Here is a 26,407-nt window from a genome sequence, read left to right as displayed (position 1 = left end):
TATATATATATATATATATGTAAGACTCCATATTTAATTAGCCTCTTTTGATCATTAGATTAATTCCAAAATTAATTCTTGATCAACACTAATTAAATAATATGATTTCATATTAATATATTATAACTTATAATATATTAATAGATCATAAACATCTTATTCTCAAAAATATATCCATACAAATTGTTAGGTGAAGTGCAACCCAATTGGACCATGCCGGGTCAGGTCAAGTTATACCAAATACAGTTACGGACTTAGACACCTTATTTAACACTTATTTCTAAAATGTTCACACTGATAGATAATTGTAACACTTCTCTCAATGCCTCATATTCCACATCATTATTTGAACATTCAAAATTAAAGTGTAATGCATATGTCACATTTTCTCCCGTAGGGCTTCTCAGGATGATCCCTGCTCCCAAGCCATCTCAACTAGATGCTCCATCATTGTACCACACTCATTGTCCATAAGGCACAATTTTGGTCAAGACTCTCTCGTCATTATGTTCCTTTATGGTACATACATCTATTTTTCTTCGTGGGGTATTTCCAACAAGAAATATGCTAACGCTTCGGAATAAATGCTCAGTATCGTCTTGTGAGATATCATATTCCCCTAACTCTATCTCCCATTTGGTAATTCATTTTGGCCTCTCTGGTTCCATCAATATGTGTCTTATCCGTTGTTTAGTTAACACTAGAATGGTATGTGCTTGAATATACCTTCGAAATCGTCTCACCACATACACCAAAGACAATGTTACCTTCTCTACCAACGAGTAATTCAACTCCAATCCTTGTAGTACTCAACTAACAAAGTATACCATGACTTACTTTTTATTAGTACAACACTTATGTCTTCCCTATTAGTAGAAAGGTAAACAACCAAGGGCTCATTCGTTATCGGGCTACACAGTGTTGGTAGAGTTTGAAAATGATTCGTTAATTTGATGAAATCTTCATCGGCTTGTTTCGTCTATGTAACATTGTCTCTTCTTATATGTGCCTTCATAGCTTGAAAGAAAGGTAGAGACTGTTCTGCTGACTTAGCCAGGAACCTCCCCCAAGCAGCTAATTTTTCATTCAGGATTTTATATCTTTGACTAAATTTGGGGATTTCATGTTTATCAAGTCTTGTACTTTGTAAATATTGGCTTTTATTCATGTATTGTCACTACATTGTACCAACTTTTGATAATTCACTCCTACATTCCTTAAAACAAATGGCATCGTCAACTAATAGTAAGATCCACTGTCGGTGTAAAATGTTGTTTCGCTGTCGACTTTCGTGGCTATTTGTACCAAATGAACCCATTTGTAAGCATCAAGAAATGACTTCTACTTGTATCCTCGCAATGATTATATCTTCTACTTGATTTTCAGCAATGGATTACTATGCTTCGGGCATGCTTTGTTTAGATCTATGAAGTTCAAATGCATCCCCGTCATCCTATCACCTTTTTTCACTAAAACTGGATTAATATCCATTTTGGAAATTGTGTGGCTGTTACTACCCTTGATTCCGCTAAATCAACAGCTTCCTTGTTTAATAGTTCATTCCTTGTTTAATATCTCATTCCTTTTTGTTAATATGCCATTCCTTTCTTTATAAGTTTTTCTAACCCTTTCCTAAGCTGGCTCGGTAGTTCCGAACTGACTTGCATTATTTGTTATGTATACTTTGGATTAACGATAATATTGTCCTCTTTTATGAACAAGCTTACTTCCTTTTGCTATGTGCCTTGTTGTACGATATGCCTTCGCTATTTTGGGGCAAACGACCTGCTTCTTACTGTTATCGTATCTCCTTTAGTGGGAACTTAAGGAGACCATGGACGATGGACCGTATTATGTGTAACTACCATAAGCCTATCCTTCCAAAAAGCATATTGTATGGTAATGGAGCTTTTATTATAAGGAATTTGGCCACGATGGTCTTCTTTAACCCATTCTCATAATTAGTTGACACAAAGGGAAGTCATATTTTCACTACTGGCCACACTGAGTGTCCGACAAATCATACTAAACATGATGTTGTTGGTTTGCCCAAAGCTCTAACATGTTCAGGTAATCATGTTAGGAAACTATCATGTAGAATATTCACCGAGCTTCTATTGTCTACGTATATCGTGTGGATCAATGTGTTCCCAACTGAATCTTTGATGATGAGGCATAAGATGCCTTGGTGGTTCGGCAGTATCATATCGTTTTTTGTGAACTCGTGGCGAGTCCACTTCCTACTCTTTATCGTATCTTGCTAATTTATCCATGGATCATTATTACTTTTGCATCACATACAATCTCATATTTCTTCTGATTTGAGATTTCTTTTGGTTTCGGCTCCTTATTCTGATCCTTTTCTCTTTTCAAGCTTTCTTAATTTACCATGGCATCTCATAACTTCTTATGGAAGTTACAATATTGATTGGGATCTCTAGGTTACCTTATCTGATTGTTCCCTTCATTTCCCTTTCTTTGAATTATTTGGGGATGCGCCTCAAATGCTTCTTATATATAAGGGACGAAATTATCACCATTTCTCTCATTTCCACCATATTCGAACTTTTCATACTTTCTGGTACAATTAAAGTTTCTATGGGAAGGTTTATAAGGCCAAGGAATGTATCTCTCTGTTTTAGACATGTCTTTACTCCTCATTCTAGGATTCTTAACACTTTCATCTTCTGGGGAATCAATAAACTTTCTCTATCATATCTTCGACATTTTTCCTTTCTCTTCCTACCAACTTTCTAAACAACTCTCCTTGTAATAGTCTATATGTGAAAGTTGCAAGGATCATGGGATCGTCTTGGATAGGCATCATCTGACTTATTTTATTAAAATGATTAAAGTATTCATTGTTCAATTCTCCTCCTCATTATCTGCAAGCAAATATGGCGTGTACCTTCTGCTAGAATCTCCGTTGTTGAATGTAACACTTCCAAAACTTCGTACATAGCTCTTTGAAACTACTAATTCCATTTTTCGGGAGGCTAGCTAACTAATATCTTGCTGACCCATCTAGTGTTCTGGTAATGTAGAGACTTCACAACTTGGGATCTATCGGGGTCAGCTTGATGAACCATTGAAAATTTGAGACGTGATTATTCGGGTCTCCGGTGCCATCATATGGCTTCAACCTAGGTCCTTTGATCCCAAACGGGAACGACATCTCATTGATATCATCTGTGAACAAATTCCTAAAGTTCAGGACATGAAACACTCAATTATTTTCTCTATCTTCTACAACACCTCACGCTTCTTTCAACCTTGGCTCATTCTTTGTTCTCTCTCCAGTTTCACCTTTATCATCATTTTTTCGATATCTTAATGTTTTACATTCAGAATTGCTTGAGTCTCACATATGAAGATATACATGTTCCCAATCTTTCTCTACATGTGCTTTTTGTTTTTTTATTTCTATCTGTCGTTTTTCATGGCTTTGTATCTTTTAAAAGCTTCATATTCTTTCGTTTATTGTTCTTCAATTGTAAGTTCTTCATTTCTTACTAGTTGAATTTCTATAAGAGGGTGTTGTGGTGTTTTTTTCTCTTACTACCTTCGCTACTTGAGGTGTGTTTGTAAGAGCCTCTAGAGTTTGTGTTCTTGGAATCAGACTTACATTGCCAGTCGGATCACCACCGTTGACCATTTGTTTTGTGGTCCCATTGATCGCACCACTTGATAGAACTCATATTTCACAATTCTTCTAGATGGTTCCTCCTTAAATGCTCCCGTGAGAGTCATCGTTTCAAAACTTGACATGCACCACAAACTGTCAAAAGTTGACTTGGATAATACATGGGAGAACGCTCTGATGATTAAATTTGTCGAAGATTTGATGAATTTTCTATAATGTATGGAAAATATATTAAATACTGCATACCTGTGTCGTTCTCATTACAGACCTTTATACTTCATTTATCGGGAAATGTTCTTCTTAGATGGACCGAGCATGCACTGTCTAGTCTTCATTAATGCTTCCTTTCCTGAAGTTACGAATGGTTGAACCTAGAAAGCTTAGTAGTCACTTTCAATAGAACGAGTGTATTTTTTACGATCTCTAAAGCACATTTGCAACCTGTTTGTTGGCAATATCGAGGTTTATCCATCTGGACCTTGCCAGTTGTTACTCGTAACCGTTCTTACTGTTCGATGGTTTGACATCTCGACTTAGCTTAGAATTTGTATGGGGGTAGGTTTTCCTCACCTAATATGCATGTTAGTGATTCAGCTAGGACGAACCAGATGGATGTTATATGGCTGAACCAGTATATGCCTCATTAGTCTTCAAGCTACAAATTTCATCCTGAATATGCTCTAGTATTTTCTATTTATCATTTAGTCCTTGTAATATCCAGAATACAAATTTATAACATTTTAGTATCAAATATCTATAGAGATGTGCAAAAAAGTATTAAATATATCTGTAAGTCCCAAAATTCGCTTGATGTATCAATCTGATCCACTTGATGGTATGGAATCCCAATCAAGCGGATGATGCAAGATCAAATGGAGAAGAAGAAGAAAAAACACTTGGTGAATCTATGGTGTATTGATGATATGAATGATAATCCTTACACAAGATTCACATACACACACACACACTTCTTCTCTCTCTCTAACTTTCTCTCTCTAGAATACCTTGCTTTACACACACAATTGACCGTAAACTTTTTTTTTATCTGACATCTACTGACACTATTTATAGGGAATAGTAGCCGTAAACATGTTTACAACTGTAAACACATTTACAACCGTAAATGCGTTTACAACCGTAAGCCGAAGGCTGTTTTCGATCCATAGACTAAAAACAATAAATGATTAGAAAAGCAAAGTATAAACCATATTTTAGACCCAACAATCTCCCTCTTGGTTTATAGCTTTCTTCTCTTTGACCCAACAAACTCCCCCTAGGATTGTATCTTGCATTTATTCTCAGTTTTCACTCTTTGAGCTTGGCTTCAGCTTTTATCTTGGATTTCTTCACAACTTCAAGATGAGCATATGAATCTTCTAAGTGAGTGACATCATCCTGAACAATTGGGTATTTCTTCAAAATTTGACATTGAACGCACGTTGGGTGAGGAGGCTTCTTGTAAAGATTCTTGAAAATTAGCATTTTCAGCTTGAGAATCGTCAGAGAAAATATCAGAGAGAACGAATCTTCTGAATCACTTCAGCAGGTTCATAGATAGCAACAAGTTGATTGAGGAGGATCCAATGCAATTTGTCAAATAATCTTCAAGTAAGCTTCACCTTTTTTCTAGGGTTGAAAAATTGTATGTTGAAAGAATAATCTTCATTTCTTGTTCCTTCGAAAGAATATTCTTCAATAATCATGGATGAAGCCTTGACTCAGAAAATCTTGATACAGTCTACATGAGTCTCATCTACATCTGAATTCACTTTTCAGGACAAAAAATGTGAGATAAAAAGAAAACTAAAAGAAAACTTAGCACACAATATTTTTGGATTTTTCGTATTTTCTGAAAGGAATAAAACAAAAACAAAAATATTTTTGGATTTTTCATATTTTTCTAAACAAGAAATAAAATAGAAATAACACTATTTTTGGACTTTTAATTTATCTGATTTTTGTTTGATTTTAAAAATAAATTAATTCTCACCCTAAATTTGTGCATAGAGGAAGATTATGAACAAATTTAACAAAAACAAAAATATTAGCTAACTTTAAGACTGATTTGGGATCAAAGTTGTCAGGCAATTCAATATCGTTTATCAGTACACACCTGCATGTTTAGATCTGGTCAATCACCGGTATTGTGGTCCACTTAAACACAAAGGATGTTGACAAATTGGACAGATTATAAGTGGCAGGACAATTGTACCTATATTCCTAAATAGACCATTTAGCTGACGACGACCAAGGATATTGCTGTCCACTAAAATTTCGCAGCAAGATGTACAGACAACCTTTTAAATTGTTCAGTTTTAGATGCACTAGAACGTGTTTCCCACTTCGCGATATACCCCGATAATCAAAAACTTCCAAAGAATTCCTTACTTTAGGTGAGTATTCAATCATTAAGAAAGAAGTCAGATATAGAGATGCATATGTTGTATCCCAGGTCGGATGTCTTCCAATCACGTAGAGGGAACAACATATGACTAACATAGATAGATGGATAGAGAAGTAGAAGGGTGCATATGATGTGTCCCAGGTTGGATCTTCCGATCACACAGAGGGAATAGCATATGGCTAACAAATAGAAAGAATTGCATAGATAAGAAGATGCATAGAAATAGAGTTGCATATGTTGCATTCCAGGTGGGATTTGTTCCAATCGCACAAAGTAGCCAACATATGACTGGCAGATAGAAAGCAAGAAAATAATCTACTACAGACCTACTTTATCAGAACACCCAGTTGCCCTATCAGTACTGCAATTAAGGACATAAGTCCATACATCAAAGAAATGTTGAGCCACAGTTCTAGGTGATTAATTTTTAATGTATCTCGCAGGTTCCCATGTTTATCTCACTATTCAATCTACCCAAGCGTCGTATGGTCTGTCCAACTAAAACTATCTACGTTCATATTGTCTAGTCCTTTCATTGTCAATATATGTCTAGTCCTTTTGAATCCTTTGTGTCTACCATGACATTGAATGTAGAGTCTAAACAATTTGACTTTAGTGCATTACACGAATCATAAATTTCCCTTTAGAACTATACTTCATATCAATTCCCAAACAATACCTAGAAAAGAAAACTATAAGAAAATAAAAGATTGTCTTCAAAACGAATCATTTTAACATAAACTTAAGAGAATCGAGAAGAAAACTCAAACCGTAAGTCACCGATTGAATTTGCATCTAGAAGTTCTGAGAACAGCACACATATTTTGATCTCAAAACCGATCCAGAAATTCTTCACATCATTAAGCATAAACCTCATGTGTGATCCTTTCCTTTCTTACTTTCCAACGAAGGACACATATTCTCAAACAAAGTTCTGAATGTTGTACAGTTGAGAGATGTCCCCTATCATGTGCCTGGAACAACCACTACCAACAAACCAAAGTATGATGATATGCCTCCATAGCTGCTCCAGCACAGAGCGGGCTCAGTTAGTCTTTGGAACCAGTTCATTTTGAAACTGGGTCGACCTTTTTCATCTTTGCAAGGTACTCTCTCCCATGACATATCCTGCTTATCACAAACAGAAGATGAAGAAATGTTAGAATCATTAGGTGATTTGGGAGAGTGAACCTTTGGTACCCATGTATAGTTGGGATTAACCCATTTCTTGATCGTTCGGATGGATGCCTTATCGCTTGCTTTGGAACTTGAAGCCGATCGTTGAGATGAATTTAACTTAACTGGTCTTGGATTCACTAGAGCATCTCTTGAGCTTGGCTTCTTGGCTGACGTTCCTTTCTTGTTGTTGGGAGTTGATGACTTGGTCTTTTGTGCGTTCCAATCACCATTGCACGATTGTGACCTTGAAGGGCTTCTTTTGGGGTATCTTCCTCTTGGCCCGTTCCGCTATCCTTGTGCGTAATAGGGAACATATGTGTGATTAGGACAATTTATGGCAATGTGTCTAGGTGTTCCACAGTGAAAAAATGTCTTTTTCTTCACGTCGGAATTGTTTCTTCCTGCCCCTGGTGGCGTACCCTTTCCTTGTCTCTAATTATTCCCACAAACACACTTGCAATAGGCACTATGTTTAGCTTGAATTGGTGGTCTGTATTTACCAATAACAAGTTGATTAGAAGCAACAAATTCATAGTTAAAGGGGTCATTTGTTTGTTCAATAGTGTTCTCCTTGTTCTCATCTTCTACTCCTTTACCTGCACAACAAGTAGAATCATCAAAAACATTCACCTTAATATTCTCAGTTGGCCAAGATGATTCAGTCTTAACTGAAGCATGTTCAGGGAGTGGGCCAAACTGAGCAGGAATTTATTCCTTGTTGGTCTCAAGAGGTGGGTTATAGTTGTTATTAAAAGCAGGTGGGACACTATGATACCCTAAACCCTTAGTTTGATTATCTTTAAATTTAAATTGTTTCTCAATCATAGTCTTAACTTTTTCACTTGACACATCAAACTTTTTGAAGTTAAAATCTGCATTTTCAAATTTGTTTTTCAATGTGTCAAGCTCGGCAGTTAGACTGGAAAGCTGTCCCTTAACATAATCATAATTCACACATTTATTACTGTATTCTTCTTAAAGTTTCCTAAAGTCCTTATTTTTGGCCTCTAATTGTTCTCTCAGGGGTTTCTGACCTTTCCTAAGGGTATACCCTTAGCACTTAAGGTCCTTAATTTCCCTTATTAGCAAATCATTTTGTTCACGAAGAAATTTAATCGTAGCTTCACAAGATTTAGAGCATGAAACATCATTGACTGTCATGTGTGAGTGTGACAACCCTGTATTTTTCCAAGAACAATGTAACACTCAAAAGTCAAATACAATGAAAACTACTTGGATTCAACGAAATTAACCTCAAAAATATAGTGTTCAAATATCTAATTTGGGATACATCAAATGTTAGATATCGTGCCAAGGTTTCCAAAAACATAAAGAATATTCGAAACCGGGTTATATTGAAGAAACTATAACCACTCAAATATTTACGGCACACCCGGTAAAACACTATTTAACGTAAAAAGTGAAATTACAATAAAATGCATTTTAGCCTTAAGTATCTAAAAAAAAGTCGTAGAGTTCATTAAACTGTAAACGTACATAAAAAGATAGCCCAAATCGGACCTTGTCTGAAGAAGTTACGAATTTTCCTAGTTTCGTAACAGTAGTAGAGGGCTAAAAACTCGAATTGAAGATCGAGCGATATTTAGCCAACGCAACCTAAACGAAAGTTGAAGGTCTCCACAATAGGAATAAAATGATAAAAAGACAAACGAAAACCGACGTCGGATAAAGAAACTATGAATTTTTAACGGACTTTAGCAGTCTCGGCCTATTAAAAAAATATCATTAAACATAAAGTCAAAACTAGCCGACGGAGTCTAAATGAAAGTTGTAGAGCACAATCTTATCTACGAGTGGATATAAAGAACGCGAAAAACGGAGCCCGTACGCGAAAGTTATGGAGTTTAGAAGACGGAAGCCAGGATTACGCCCAGCGCAATGTAGGAGTACGCCCAGCGTACTCAGGTGCAGGGTCGGGTCCCATCGGCTGCAGCTCTACGCCTAGCTAGACTCGAGTCGTAAGCCATGACGCAAAGTTACGCCCAGCGTAACCGAAGTACGCCCAGCGTAACGCGTACGCCCAGCGTACTCCGGTGGTCCGCCCAGCGTACTTGTCCTTCCAGCCCTATAAATAGAAGGCATAAGCTCCGGAGTTTTGGCACACATTCTCAAACCCACACTCACTCTCACACATTTAAAAGCACCAGAAGCTGTCCCGACGCCCTCGATTTCCGCAACTAAGCCCCTGACGAAGGTTCTACGCTACCGAGATCCCCGAGGAGCTCGAAGACGCAGCTTTCCGCGGTTGAAGTTCTGCTCGACTCTAGTCCCACTCTCTTCGAACTAAACAAGTGAGTTCATACCCCTACTTTTCAAGTCTTTTCATGTTTTAGGGGGGGGGGGGAATACAAGTACAATACAAGTAAACGTATCGTTTTATAAACATAAATGAAACATCTATGTTATTATTTATGAATACCAACATCTTACTTTACGTATAAAGTTTAGTATATCATCAAGTTATTTTAACCAAATGGAACATATCTTCTGAAAAACTATAATGGGTATAGTTAGCAAGTTATTCATACATTCTTACGTATACATCTTGAAAAACGAAATACTTTCAACAAAAATGAAGTAAAGTCTTTCTTATCGTAAATCTATTTATACTAAGTGATGTGAGATATTCAAACTTCAACGTACTCTTATGTATGCATTTCAAGTCTTGTATTATATACCATAATCTCTTGGAGGGAGAGCGTGATACTTGTGTATAGATCTATACAGGATTGACAACCCCGCACCTAAACTGTTAGCTACAGTTAGACCGGCAGGTCTGGGGTGACAAATGTCATAACACTACAACACCTGAAGAATGTTGTTACAGGCAGTCTGTGTCAATAGTATGGTTATAAGACTCACATGAAAGTATAAAAACAAGTTTCATTTATGAGATTCATATATGCATTCAGTATTTACATTATTTTGAACACAAAGTTTATCTTTATCATTCAAGTACGAAAAATACTAACGCACTCCAACTTTGGGAACTTTTCAAACTATATATAGAAAATATTGGATTTTCTGAAAACCACGTTCATCGATTTTCTACCAAAAGGACATACTTTTCAACACAAAACACTTATGAACTCACCAACTTAATTGTTGACACTTTTTCGAAACCACTTGTATTTCTCAGGGAATCAGTAATACAGGTAACTATCAGCTTTTGAAGAAGGAACGCTAAGGACGTTTATTATTAAACATTTTACATCATCATATTGTAATATTCTTTTGGAAATGTGTATAACGCAACAATATACATTTTTTTTATTATATATATGATGGTTGTGTTACTTTCTTTACAATATTCAATTGTTATGGTACTACGTGAAGTCAACCACCCCCGAATGTTTCCGCCATTCTGGTTTGGGGGTGTGACAGATTCGTATCAGAGCATTGTTTATAGTGACCTAAGTATATCAAACCACATAAGATATACAAACTATAAATACAAAGGGGACCAAAAACCCTCTGACAAAACGTTTTCATAAACAATATATTTTCTTTTAAAAATATACATTTTTACTCGCATGTATCAGTCTCGTATCATGACAAAGTTTTCTAAAAAGTATTAAGGCAAGTTGCGACACTACGATTGGGCCTCGGGGTATGTAATCAAATCGAGAATAAATATAGCCTGATCAACTATATTTATCCTGGATTTGACCAACGTACATCGAGGAATGGTCGTAGTGGATAACAAGTCAAAAACTTACCAAATAAAATTCTTTTAGATTCGCCAATTTGAAATACTATAGGAATATTGTTATAAAATAATAGTACAATGAATAACTTGCACACCATAAGATATAGTTAAACATAGGATGCCATTAAATATAAATTTCTTTTCTTATAAAATTCTCATACCTCTATCCTAGTACAGACAAATGGCAGGATTCCATTTACCGGGAGATCCCTACTACCCAAACCAAGGCAACGGCGGATGGATAGAAGAAGACCCGGAGGAAATCGAAGAGGAAGTCGAAGAAGAATTCGAAGTCGAAGTCGGAGAGGAATTCGAAGTCGACGAGGAGGTCGAGGAGGAAGAAGAAGCTGCTAGTGGGACAGACTCCGAGCCGGAAGTAATCGACCCTCCTGTCCCTCATCCTCCCGAAGTCAGACCATATCAACCAGGACCCATTCCCATCTGGGGAAGCCACCTCTACTACTGGAGCCGCCAACTAGGTGTACGCCCTCGTTTTGGCATGTGTCGAGATTTTTACAATGTCAGTGGGGGAGGTTCAGCTGATCGAGCGCTTCCCATTATTGTGGGCACTATAGCTACCAAGAACTACCATGCGGACAAGCAAGCGGCCAGAGTTTGTGAGATCAATGCTGCTACACAGGGTAACGCCGCAGACATCCGTCGTCTGGAAGGACTACACGAATATACCCAACTCTACACAGGAACGCTTCAGAATCAAATGGTGATAGCACTAGCAGAAATAAGAGAGATGAAGGAACAACAAGCAGTTCTTGAAAGGCACCTAATAGGAGTCAAGCAGTCGGATGCCGAGTCTAGCTCCAAACGCACAACACACCACAAGTAGAACTTGCTCAACTCCAACAATTTTGATATAGAATAGGACCTCGGATAAAGTTTTTCCCTTATTTACTTTGTACTTGTAATCGGAGACCTCTAGATAGGTCAAATTTTCCTAAACATGAAGCATAATGTAACGCACCGTATGTGTGACATATATATAAATATGAAGTACTTCTTTACATATCTCTCGAAACTTATGGGATTAACTAAATTGTTATACCTACTTTGAAACCATAAAATAAAGTCAAAAAAAATTACAAGATACAACTAAACCTCTAGTACACGATTGTCAAAACATTAGAAACTTATAGTGTTCATTTTATTTTCTCTACCAGAACATGCCTCCTCGTAGATCAGCACGCAGAAGCTCAACTCCAACACCACCTCCACCGCCCCCTCCAACTATGGATGCAACTATGTTCCAAACTGCGGTAGCAGCCGCTGTAACCGCAGCGATGGCCCAAATGAGCAACAACGGGTCAGGAGGAGGAATAAACAACCTTACAAATGGCCAAGGCCAAGGCCGTTCTGGGGTATGTACTTACAAGGACTTCACCAACGGAAAACCTATTCCTCTTTATGGGACTGGGGGAGTGATGGCTCTATCCCAATGGATAGAGAAAATGGAAGCTGTATTCGAAATTTGCGCATACCCTAAAGAAAGCAAAGTAAAATTTGCTGCTTTTACTTTCTCTGAGCGGGCCCTGACATGGTGGAACGGCCACGTTAAGGCACTAACCCTAGTGGTGGCGAACTCCATGGGTTGGGAAAACCTGAAACGAATGCTCCTACGAAAGTACTGCCCAAGAGGCGAGATTTAGAAGCTCGAACAGGAACTGTGGGGCCTTAGATGGTAGGCTCGGACATCGCAGGCTATACCAACAGATTCAGTGACTTGATAATACTTTTCCCAGGGATGTTGATCCTGGAAAGCCAAAAGTTGGAGAGGTACATCTGGAGACTATCACCCCAACTTCGAGGAAGTGTGTTAGCCTCCAAACCCATGACCTTCGATAGCGCCAAGGAACTGGCGCAATCTCTCGTTGATCATGGTGTCTATCAAGGAGTCACGGCTATCGTCGCTGAACCAACCAAAGGGAACAACAACAATGATAACAATGCCAACAACAACAGCAAGAAGAAATTCTGGAACAAGAGAAAGGGGCAAACTTCGCAAGAACCTTCAGAGAAACAAATGGTGGCGGTTCATGCCGCTACTGCTCCCACTACAACTCCTGCTACCCCTGCGACAACAAAACAATATGCTGGGAACCTGCCAAAGTGCAGCATATGCAACTACCATCACCACGGTAATTGCCGCGAGATGCACTGTAAAAACTGCGACAGGAAAGGGCACACTGCCCGTTTCTGGAAGGCACCAGCGACCAATCACTCAAGTTCCTGGTACTGGGATAAGCCAGGCATGTTATGGGTGTGGAGAAACTGGGCACTTCAAGAGGGAATGCCCCAAGGCAAAGAATGTTGGCGGTGTTGTGAGAGTGCTGGCGATTGGTCAAAATGAAGCAATAGCTGACCCCACGGTGGTTACGGGTACGTTTCTCCTCGACAACATTTATGCATGCATACTCTTTGACTGTGGTGCGGAGAGAAGTTTTGTGAGTCATAAATTCAAACACCTACTTAATCAAAAACCCCAACCACTCAATAAAATATTCACTGTAGAAATGAAAAACTGTAAAACGGAAAGCACAAGCGATATGTACGTAGGGTGCACATTAAATTTAAACGAGCACTTATTTCAAATCGACCTTATGCCCATTTCGATAAGAAGTTTTGATAGTAAGCAAGGAGGGGAGACACGTGGATCCTTCTAAGATCAAGGCAATAGAGAGTTGGACGACTCCAAGAACCCCTACAGAAATCCGGCAATTTTTGGGACTCGACGGGTATTACCGAAGGTTCATAAAGAACTTTTCAAAGATTGCCAAGCCACTCACCACCCTAACTCAAAAGAGTGTGACCTTCGACTGGGGAGAAAAACGAGACATCGCGTTTCAGACACTAAAGCGAGCCTTATGTAGTGCGCCCATCCTAACCTTGCCAGAAGGACCAGAGGACTTCGTGGTCTATTACGATGCATCAAACCAAGGACTCGGGTGTGTCCTGATGCGACGAGGGAAGGTCATCACCTACGCCTCAAGGAAACTAAAAACGCACGAAGTAAACTACATAACGCACGATATCGAGCTACGAGCCGTCATCTTCGCTCTAAAGATATGGAGGCACTATCTCTACGACACGAAATGTACAATCTTCACCGATCATAAAAGCCTCCAGCATATCCTCAACCAGAAAGAACTCAACATGAGACAAAGACGGTGGGTAGAAGTACTAAATGATTATGAATGCGAAATTTGATATCATCCCGGAAAGGCTAACGTGGTGGCCGATGCACTTAGCCGGAAGGAATACTCGGGCCGCAGAGTGAAATCTTTAACTATGACAATCCATTCACACCTGTCCACGAAAATCAAGGAAGACCAAATAGAAGCCTTAACACCTAAAAATGTGGTAGGGGAAGCCTTAAGGGGAATGGATAAGAATCTTGAAGTCAAGAATGATGGAGTTCATTACTCCATACATCCCGGCTCCGATAAGATGTATCTCGACCTCAAGAAACTGTACTGGTGGCCGAACATGAAAGCCGAAATTGCTACCTACGTGAGTAAATGTCTGACGTGCGCTAAAGTCAAGATAGAATACAAAAAGCCCTCAGGATTGTTGCAACAACCAGAAATACCCGAATGGAAGTGGGAACGGATAACCATGGATTTCATAACCAAATTACCCAAGACGGAAAGCGGACTCGACACCATCTGGGTGATCGTCGATAGGTTAACAAAATCAGCGCATTTCCTACCAATCAAAGAAACGGATAAATTGGAGAAACTAACTAGAATATACCTCAGAGAGATTGTACGACTGCATGGTGTGCCCATATCCATTATCTCGGACCCAGATAGTAGATTCACCTCAAGGTTCTGGCAGTCACTACAAAAATCTATAGGAACAAGACTAGACATGAGTACTGCTTATCACCCACAAACTGACGGCCAGAGTGAGAGAAGCATAAAAACCCTAGAGGATATGTTGAGATCTTGCATAACCGATTTTCGTAAAGCATGGGACACCCATCTACCGTTCGTCGAGTTCTCGTACAACAATAGCTACCACACTAGTATCAAGGATGCCCCGTTCGAAGCCCTCTACAGCCGTAAATGCAGGTCACACCTGTGTTGGGCTGAAGTGGGGGGACACACAACTAGCAAAAGGAAAAGTGACAGACAACACGCTCACTGGGCCAGAAATAATAAGGGAAACTACGGAGAAGATTGTTCAGATCCGGGAACGTCTGAAAGCATCAAGGGACAGACAAAAGAGTTACGCGGATAAAAGACAGAAACCCTTGGAATTCCAGGTCGGAGACCGAGTCCTACTAAAAGTCTCGTCTTGGAAGGGGTTAATACGCTTCGGAAAGCGTGGGAAACTAAACCCAAGATACATCGGACCATTCGAGATCCTTTCCAGGATCGGTCCAGTGGCTTACAAACTTCGATTACCTCAGGAACTCCACAACGTACACCCTACCTTTCATGTATCAAACCTAAAGAAGTGCTTGTCCGATGAGACCCTTGTCATCCCCCTAGACGAAATTGCAATAAATGAGAATCTCCAATTCGTAGAAGAAACAGTAGAGATCATGGATCGGGAAATAAAAAGAACTAAACAAAGCCGCATACCTATTGTAAAGGTCCGCTGGAACGCCAAGCGAGGACCTGAATACACCTGGGAACGCGAGGATCAGATGAAACAAAAGTACCCACAAATTTTCCTAACTTGTAAACTTTGTCTTAGATTAAATTTCGGGACAAAATTCCCCTAACGGGGGGATGATATGACAACCCTGTATTTTTCCAAGAGCAATGTAACACTCAAAAGTCAAATACAATGAAAACTACTTGGATTCAACGAAATTAACCTCAAAAATAAAGTGTTCAAATATCTAAATTGGGATACATCAAATGTTAGATATCGTGCCAAGGTTTCCAAAAACGTAAAGAACATTCGAAACCGGGTTATACTGAAGAAACTATAATCACTCAAATATTTACGGCACACCCGATAAAACACTATTTAACGTAAAAAGTGAAATTATAATAAAATGCATTTTAGCCTTAAGTATCTAAACAAGAGTCGTAGAGTTCATTAAACTGTAAACGTACATAAAAATATCGCCCAAATCGGACCTCGTATGAAGAAGTTACGAATTTTCCTAGTTTCGTAACAGTAGTATAGGGCTAAAAACTCGAATTGAAGATCGAGCGATATTTAGCTAACGCAACCTAAACGAAAGTTGAAGGTCTCCACAATAGGAGTAAAATGATAAAAAGACAAACGAAAACCGACGTCAGATAAAGAAACTATGAATTTTTAACGGACTTTAGCAGTCCCGGCCTATTAAAAACATATCATTAAAAATAAAGTCAAAACTAGCCAACGGAGTCTAAATGAAAGTTGTAGAGCATAATCTCATCTACGCGTGGATATAAAGAACGCAAAAAACGGAGCCTGTACGCGAAAGTTACGGAATTTAGAAGACGAAAGCCAGGATTACGCCCAACGTAATGTAGGAGTACGCCCAGCATACTCAGGTGCAGGGTCGAGTCCCATCGGCTGCAGCTCTACGCCTAGCTAGACTCGAGTCATAAGCCATGACGCAAAGTTACGCCCAGCGTACTCCGGTGGTACGCCCAACGTACTCATCCTTCCAGCCCTATAAATAGAAGGCATAAACTCTGGATTTTTGGCACACATTCTCAAACCCACACTCACTCTCACACATTTACAAGCACCAGAAGCCGTCCCGACGCCCTCGATTTCCGCACCCGAGCCCCTGACGAAGGTTCTATGCTACCGAGATCCCCGAGGAGCTCGAAGACGCAGCTTTCCGCGGTTGAAGTTCTGCTCGACTCTAGTCCCACTCTCTTGAAACCAAACAAGTGAGTTCATACCCCTACTTTTCAAGTCTTTTCATGTTTTAGGGGGGGGGGGGGGGGATACAAGTACAATACAAATAAATGTATCGTTTTATAAACATAAATGAAACATCTATCTTATTATTTATCGATACCAACATCTTACTTTACGTATAAAGTTTAGTATATCATCAAGTTATTTTCACCAAATGGAACATACCTTCTGAAAAACTATAATGGGTATAGTTAGCAAGTTATTCATACATTCTTACGTATACATCTTGAAAAACGAAATACTTTCAACAAAAATGAAGTAAAGTCTTTCTTATCGTAAATCTATTTATACTAAGTGATGTGAGATATTCAAACTTCAACGTACTCTTATGTATGCATTTCAAGTCCTGTATTATATACCATAATCTCTTGGAGGGAGAGCGTGATACTTGTGTATAGATCTATATGGGATTGACAACCCCGCACCTAAACTGTTAACTACAGGGTCGCTCCTGAGAATTAAAATGCCTAGGATGAGCCGGTAAAAAAAGGCCCTTATGGTCTACCATGTACCGAATTAAATTATATAAACTAAAGGTTTTTTAAAATGATGATAAGCCTTATAGCAATAAACATGACAAAATCATAGTATTTTAATGAGTAATTGCATATCGTAATAGCTATAACAGGTAACCGAAAACCCTTGAAACTATCAAAGCATTCTTGATTGTAAATTAGTTGATAACTCTTCGTAGTCTATACTCTCTAAGATTTCATTCTCGATAGATATCATTGCCAAATCGCTAAATCTTTCTAATAACTAACATCGAGGGGGGCTGATAGCCAATAACTAATTAATTAAAATATACTACACTAATCCAACTAGTAGTTGACAAAATAACAATTATCCACATAAAATTCTGAAATTTATAATGACTTCAAATAGTTGACAAAATGAAAATAACCAAAAATTACATTGAGACTCTATATACACTAATCAGGTAAGTAATTAACAGAACTAATCTAACAAATAATTACTAACTAGCTCAAGTAATGTAGGGTTTCATAATATTCATTAGAGTTAAAAGCTAATTAAATTAACCATGGGCATATATCAGGTTTAGTTTTATTAGTAAGAAAAAATGGAAAAAGTGTATTAGTGTTGACTAATTACTCAAAGTTGAAGCTAAATTTGTGCAACTTGACATATCTGTAGCTTTATGATCAAATTCAAGAACGAGGGTAATATGTGTTCTTTGTACAAGATAGATATTAAATTATATATGCCTGCTTTACATGCTATTTTTAATATATTTTGTACCTTTTACATGTTGGTTTTAAGTTTAAATAGAACTTCAAATTTTGGTAGGCCTAACTGCAAGTCTACAAACTTCATTCGTATTCTATTTACTGTCGATACATACTATTCATGCATCCCTTTAAAGGGACTAAATAAATTCACATTATATTTTACACATATGACGCCTAAACCTAATTATCATGTAATACGATTAACAAAATTTGTGAAGAAATCAGATAATTATTATCTGGTCTGTGGAAGTGTGGAACACATAGAAAACTAGAAATTGATTACTTGATTATCACGATTAACACGACTGCAGGAGTGGACAATCGAATGATCGAGTGATTTCCGTAAATGATTAATATGAGTAATTGACCCCGTTGAATGATCGCTTTGCTGCCTTCGTGTGTGGACTACGAGTCTACTACTGATCTCGATTAGAGGATTGGTCCGGAAAAGCTATGCATTTGGGCCTAAAAATTAAATATAATATAAAAAAAAATGGTCCCTTCAAATGGTATGCATGTGCCCACCTTGCCCATGGTCATAACCGCGCCTGAATCCAGATCTCAAAATACAAATCATAACATGGCGAGAAACCGTAATCCAAAGCAACCAACGATTTCAATATCTCGATTCCAAAATAAAAACCAAAGGATAAATTCGAAATCAAACTGAAGGAACCGACCACTGCTCTACGAAACAGAAATTAAAATCAAATGAAGGATTTCTAAAATAATCACCGATCTCTGGAACAGATCGATTTCAGAAAATGATTTTTGGTGGAAGTAACTTCGATCTAGGGTATTTGAAAAGATTTTGAGCAAGACTTAAATAATCATTGTAATGCAACGATGGTGGTGGTTACTCCTATTCACGATGCTTTTGTGACGGCTGTCTTTCGCCGGTTTTAATTGAAGTCAACCATGGTTGGACATGAGCTTTAGAGTATGATGTGCCAACAGTGGTGAATGAATGAGGTTGTTATCCTAGGGCTTTTCTCGACGGTGGTGTTGTAGTGATGGTGGTGACCTACGAGGAAAGCTGGCCTCGAGGAAGCAACACCAGAGTGGTCGTTAACGAATCTAGGTCTCTGATGGTGTATAGGTTCCCGATGTCGGTATTGATGGAACCATATTTTGGATTCTTCGAATGGATGAGAGAGAGAGAGAGTGTGTTTGTGTGTGTGTGTGTGTTTAGGAGGACTAAGGGTCATTTGATTGTGTTGTGTTCTAGGTAAAGATAAGGGCTTCAGAGCACTATTATTTTTTAATTGTATAAATAATAAATTAATAAAAAAGAAAACTAATTAGAGAATAATAATCTTTTTTATGTCAGATAAGGTCCAAACACGTAACACAAATATGTAATAGGGACCGTCCGAGATAAAGAAAAAAAAATTGAATATCAAATGCGTAGATTACCCCAAACCACAAAGACAATCAGCATAATTTATTTATTTATTTAATACGTTTGTTTGTTTTTTTTACAAATGTGTTACCTTCTAACTTTTTTTTTTTTTTTTTTTTTAATTCAATGATGCATATTTAATTTTAGGCTATTTATTTGGATTTTTTTCTTCTAAAAGTTGAAAGAAAATAGTTTACATCCCTAAGTCCCACCAAATATAAAGCTGATTTAGAAATTTTTATATATAAACTTGAACTTTTTATTTCTTACTATTAAACTATATATATGTTTTCTTATTTATATTTCTCCTTTCCAAATAAAAAAATTATGTGGGTAGTTTCCGTATGTAATCTGTGGGAAAATATTACCCACCAGCTTTTACCCACAAATTTATGTTTGTGGAAAATCCGTGGATAAAGCCTATTACTTACAAATTACCCACATATTAAGCTGTGGGTGAAAGTTTGTTTTGTTGTAGTGAAAGGTAATTTAGATATACGACCATTTTAAGCATTTAAGTTTTAACCACATGATTGTTTTACTTATATACCCTTTCGTATAAAATATTTGTTCATCATGATTTATTTGTAGATAAATTGAACAAAATAAAGCTAAAAAAATATATCTTCAAATCCACCCTACTTTGTACAATTATAAATTTTTTGGTCAGAGTCAGACCATTTGATACCAATGTTTACACTCTTACTCGGTCGGTTAATGGGTAGTGAATGGCATGACTGGGTCCTCGAAAAAAATAACGCTGACTCGGTCCTTTACATCAATTTCACATATTTGCCCTTCAACGAGACTTCACTCTAGCGCCTCCTAAGAACGACTTCATTAGGCAAAAATGCAAAAGGCCAAACAGTTGAAGAAGGCTATCGTCTATAGTTTTTGGGTTTGAATGTTTGATTTACAGAAATTACAGTGACATAAAGTAAAGCTAAGGAAAATCGAAACTTGGGAATTGTGATTTGCAATTTGGGAATTCTTGATTGATCTACTCCTTCACAATCATCTCTTTATATTTGATTTTATCTTTGCTTGAATATGATAAATCAATGCGGCTTTTAACATAAACAAAAGTCTTGGAAACCCCCATTGCTAACCATGGAAAGAAAAAGAGGATTCTTTCAGCTTTGATTAAAAGCAGCCATGAAAACTGTTCCGTGCTTGTTATTTTTTGCTTCTCAAGAAACACAGATGTTTGTGACTCACCGACTTCTACTAACGAGATGTTGCTTGGTTTTTCTATTGTGACTACGACATAACTTGGTGCCATTTTCTTGAAGCTAAATCCATAAATCCAGATGGATTTCCAGAGGTATAAAGATTTATCTAACGAAAGAAAAAGAATCGGTGAAATGATCTTGAAAGCTTAAAAGATGAATGTACAGAAAGATGGAAGTATGTAGAAGTTGACTAGTCAAAATATAATAATCTTAAAATAAAGGAAAAAGAGATTGTACTTTAAAAGAAACTTGGGTTTTTTTTATCATATTATTTTTTAGCACAATTACATTTGAATACTACAACACAAAACTTTTAATGAAAAATATTATTATAAATAAATAATTTTTTTTAAAAGTACAATGATATTGATGTCTTTATTGGTGTTAAAAATAGATTGAATACTTGATAAAAACAAATTTTGCTATATAAGGGTAATATGGTCATTTTGTATCATTCAACGTGGTCAGTCAGAGATATAATCAAACAACATGGTTTCAGTTAGATGTAGACTTCTACATGAGTCAGAAGTTCTAACTCAGACAACACTAACTCAGTCAGTACAAACTCAATTAGTAACTATCAAACGACTTCTTGAATTTTCAAAACATTAATCCAAAATGTGAAAACGAATTTAAGCATAACAACTTTGAGATTTAAGCAATGACTTTGAGAATATTTAAACAATGATTTGACCATAGAAAAATTAAAGAGAATCCATTTTGCAGTGGTATTTAAAATGTTTAAATAATTTACCAAAAGGATTTTGTTCCATAACAAAAATAGCATTGCTATGACTCAATTTTTTTAGACACACATAAGGTCATTTTAAAGATGAATAATTGTTTTAGCTTATGAAATTACATGAATTTGTAACCTAGTATAATACGGCTCAATAGGTTAAGAATGATAAATAAAAAATTAAAATCAGGTATTTGGGTATATCTGGTTTTTTTTATGCCTACCTTATATCCGTCCTAATTAAATATCATTTTAAAAGATTATCCAAATCTTCAAACTCGATACCCGATACACGTGACTCCAATCTACACAATTTGAAAACACGCTGGTTGGGTTGATTAATCGGGTATCGAATATTTTTGACAGGCCTAACGCAAGATACACATATTCGTCTAATATATAATTAAATCCAAAGACCATGAATACGATATTTTTTAAATTGCTTAATTTTTGACTAATGTTTGTATAAACACAATTCAAAAATTGAAATATCTTTTATTATATTGTATATAAGAAATTTGATGTAGGTATATTTTTTTAATTATATAAAATATGAGTATATAACTAAAGTTAATAAACTATAATTTATATAATATTATTTCTATAAGATTTTCCTTCAAAGAATTATTACCGTTTTAATGATACATTTTAATTTTTATTATTATTTTTTTTTAAACGATAAATCTATCCTACTCTTAATACACCTTAAATCCACCTATGTTTACAATAAGAGTTAAACCCTCAACATGAAGGACAACATGCTACATTTGTAAATTTGATAAATTGTTAGATATATGGAAACTTGAACGGCTACATGCCTACATTTGTAATTTTGAAAATCAAGTTTTGTGTTAAGGGGACTCAATTTCTTAGTCAACCCTAATATTGTTACCAACCAATTTCAATCAACTCTCTTTTTACAAAGCTTTTTCAAAACAGCCTTAGTTTTGCAAAAGACTCCATAAAATCTTCTGCTATGGGTACTATTGTGAGAAACAAAAATTCAAAATGTTTATCCAATTTGATATATATGTATAATCTCATTCATGTTTTAAAGTACACATTCTTAAACCAATTGTTTATGACAAAGTATCTACTTCATCGATTATTGGTAAACTTTACGTACCAGAAGTCTTTTGTTTTTAAGAAACATCTAATAGAGAGATATTTACAGTGAATTGGTGTGAAAAAAGATTAAATGAAATAATAACTTTTAACAAAAAAAGGGTTTGATTATATTTAAAATGGCAGCATTTTCCGAATTCCGTTGACATTTGAAAAGAACCCTACCAGATCTTGCCTGTAGGGTAGATACGACTTCCTCGTAACCACTTCATTTTCAGCTCTTCTTCTCACGTAAAACAGTTCATGTACAGGAGTTTGCACCTTCAGTCGCCCTGCGACTTTTGAAACCACACCGGAATTCCGTTTTTGTTTTTGACTATCAACCTTCTTAGGAGTCAACAACACCATCGGTTCTTTACCCTCGCTGTTGCTCCGCCGAAGCAAACACCGAATACTCCATCTCTTGGATCCTGATCCGGTGGAACTACTCTTCTTACATTTATTCATGCGAGGTGGCGATCCACAGTCGCCCTTAGTCCTCCACAGTACGCAGTATGTTTTAGAATGTTGACTTTCGGATTCCTCCTCTTCCCATGATGAATACAAAGAAGATTCCTCTCGTTCTTCTATAAACAGCTTCTGTAACGAACCAGTAATAGAAGAAGAAACATGAAGCTCATTTTCCTTCGCTTTAGGCTCATGATCGTTCTCATCTTTCATCAGTAGATCTCGATTGAAAACAGGAAAAACTGTCCGTCCTTGTGATTCGTTTTCCTCGGTTGAAACATCCTCATCGCTTAAAACAAACGAGAACTCATGATCTTTTGCCTGTTCTTCACCGATGACTTTGGCGACTGCTATGGATGTTAAACTATCAGAAGAGTAACAACTGAAGCTAGGAGAGATTCCTGACCCTTCGGTTTTTTCCTGTTGTTGCATCTCGCTGAAATATCCAGGAATCTTTTGTCTTTTTTGTGATCGAAAAAGAACAAGCTGATGAACGAGATAGAGGAGAATTTAGTAGAAAGGGGTATATATAGAGAGGGGAATGTCATCACTTTCCTTGTTTTATTAATAGGAGGATACTTCCAGTTATCATTTTTGTTAAGAACCAAATTTGTTATTACTTCATAAATTTATAATATGTGAGTCAAATCATCTATTTATCACCAACTAGAGTTGTAAGATGCCGTTTGAATCTGAAAATAAGTAATTTATCATGAAAATTATTATTATTTAATTTATAAAATTCTGTATCATATCGTACTTATAAACATAAAAGATGATAACCCTTGAATACAAATGGGTGGTTTATACAATTCTGTTCCACTAGCTGGAACTTGCATGTGAAAATAATGTCGCAATAAGGTAGCTGTTTCTCGTTATTGAGTTCTTTATATATTTTATTAAAATTCAAATAATAAAATAAGCCTTATGGTTATGTATACAGAATATTTATGTTCATTCATTAAATTGATTTAGAAAACGTAATTTAAAATTAATAAACTAGAATAAAAGATAGTTGACATTCTAGAAAGGTACTCTTAGCAAATCCATGACGTGAGGCTTGAGTTGAGTGGAGAGCAAGAAACCAAATGAAACTTTGGAGACTGGCTTCGCATATCTCATTAGATATCCAACAAATCATTATTTCTTACAATGATTCATTATAATATGAAACTGTTGAAATGAAAATTTTATGTCAAACGTTATTACTGTTTTCAGTGTTTGCTCGGTTAAAAGTTTAAAATAAAGTTAATCACTAAAAAATCACTATATTCTCATATGTTTTCTTTAACTACCTAATTTTTATTTGTGATAAAACAAACCATCTATTTTTTGATAAAAACTTCTGTCACGATTATTATGACATGCATTTGTGCTAAAAAAACACTAATTTTCATTTTGTGCTAAAAAACACTCATATATTGATGATTAAACTGAACTTTAGAAAAAATAGTGTTTTCTTGTTATAATTAAAACCGGTTTTAGAAGGTAACAATGGCCGCAATGAAACTTTTTACCAAAAAATAATGGTGAAATGCAAATTTTAAGAAATATAGAATTTACGAAATTTTGAAGATATTTAAAAAATTTCATCATTAGCCCTTTAAAATATTGCACCCAATTGTTAGTGCTGAAAACGTTAGCCAGTAGAAATGATAAATTAGTTATAATTGTTTTATTATTATTAGGGTAAATTACACCAAAGATTTTTGTATTTTGTTGTTTGGGTACGGTCGCTACAAATATAGTTTGGGCCTCCGGTCAGAGAAAAAAAGACTCTTTAAATACATAAATTTCATCAAGCTTTTTTGTAAAAAAAAAATTATTTGTATTAACTTCTAAATATAACATATTCGATTATATATATATATATATATATATATATATATATATATATATATATATATATATATATATATATATATATAAAAGGAAAAGTTCGATAAAGAACCATAATTATTGATTCTCCAAATTTAGATTTAAATTATGAATTTGACGAAATTTTTTTTTTTTTCGAATTTGATATTATTGGAAAAATAATAGAAAGTTATGAATTTCTGTATTTTTAATTTTTTTTTATTAAAAAATAAGTTCTAAAAGTTTAAAAAAATCGATTCATTAGTTAATTATGGTTCTGTATTGAACCTCACCCTCATATATATATATATATATATATATATATATATATATATATATATATAATGAATTCCTTAAAAAATTTGGGCTCATATAAGATATAGGTCCTGGACGGTGGTCTCTATTGTAAACCATCTGGGACGGGTATATATATATATATATATATATATATATATATATATATATATATATATATATATATATATATATATATATATATATATATAATGAATTCCTTAAAAATTTTGGGCCCATATAAGATATAGGTCATGGACAATGGTTTTGTAACAATGTACCTAGTTAGTGCAAAATCTTTTTTTTTTTAACTTGAGGGATCCCTATTGTTTGGTTTTATTGCGTCTTTAGTCCCTACCACTATTAAAAATATTGTTTTTGTAACAATGGCTCCAATGAAATTATTATTGTTTGTTCTAACCACATCAAATACCATACGAGCCAAAATTCTCCTTCCAGATTGATTGGTACCGATATCTAAACAATTTGTTTACAACTCAAATGAAGAAAAGGAACAAAAACAGAATTCCAATTTAGATATTCAAACATAAAATTCAAGTCTCCAAACATAGACAACATAAAGATTTATAGATAGGCTTCATCCATAAACCAAAACACCAAATGATTATATAATATTCTTAAACAATTATTTAGACAAAATTACAAAAATGGTCCCTATGGTTTGCCAAAAGTCACAGAGTCAGTCCCTACTAATTTTTTTTCACGAACATGGTCCCTGTGGTTTCCAAAACTTGCATCAATGACCCTTTTTGCTGAAGCCGTTACTGTTCATCCATTAGTGTAAGGGTATTTTGGTCTTTTCAAGTAGCAGGGACTGGGTTTGTGACTATGTGTAAACCATAGGGACCATTTATGTATTTTTTTTCTATATTTTATGTTTACGAGTTTGTGACTTTTCCACCAATTTACTTTTTAAAATATCACTTTGAACCCTTCACTTTGATAGCCAAAAGCTAAGCAAATTACATCAAAACTCAAGACTGCAAAAATCACTAGCAAACTCGAGATATTTAGAGATAATGTCATATCAAACCTTCAATCTTAGCCAACAAAAATCACTAGCATCACCCACGACACTCTTGACAATGGCATGACCACAAGTCTTTATCACCATCAAAATCAACACATGTTACAAAGCTATAATGATCACCATGACCGACACATTGTAATGACCTACCAGCTCAATCTTGTT

The 26,407-nt window shown here is 35.9% G+C and overlaps 1 protein-coding gene across 1 annotated transcript; it reads right to left on the bottom strand.

Annotated features, from left to right (window-relative positions):
- Nucleotides 1–22,638: 22,638 nt before the first annotated feature.
- On the bottom strand, nucleotides 22,639–23,639 carry LOC145094760 (uncharacterized). The gene has a single exon (XM_079032816.1). It carries the CDS (start codon nucleotides 23,473–23,475, stop codon nucleotides 22,711–22,713), a length of 765 nt encoding a protein of 254 aa, XP_078888942.1. The 5' UTR covers nucleotides 23,476–23,639; the 3' UTR covers nucleotides 22,639–22,710.
- Nucleotides 23,640–26,407: the final 2,768 nt, after the last annotated feature.

Source organism: Lactuca serriola, chromosome 3 (genome assembly GCF_051521515.1).
Source record: "Lactuca serriola cultivar US96UC23 chromosome 3, Lser_US96UC23_V15, whole genome shotgun sequence".
Classification (NCBI taxonomy): Eukaryota; Viridiplantae; Streptophyta; class Magnoliopsida; order Asterales; family Asteraceae; genus Lactuca; species Lactuca serriola.
The sequence above is the reverse complement of the archived record's forward strand: the minus strand, read 5'-3'. Positions and strand labels throughout refer to the sequence as shown.

Excerpts from the sequence above, each read along its gene's own strand:
- LOC145094760 (XM_079032816.1), bottom strand. The coding sequence starts at position 23,475 with ATGCAACAACAGGAAAAAACCGAAGGGTCAGGAATCTCTCCTAGCTTC.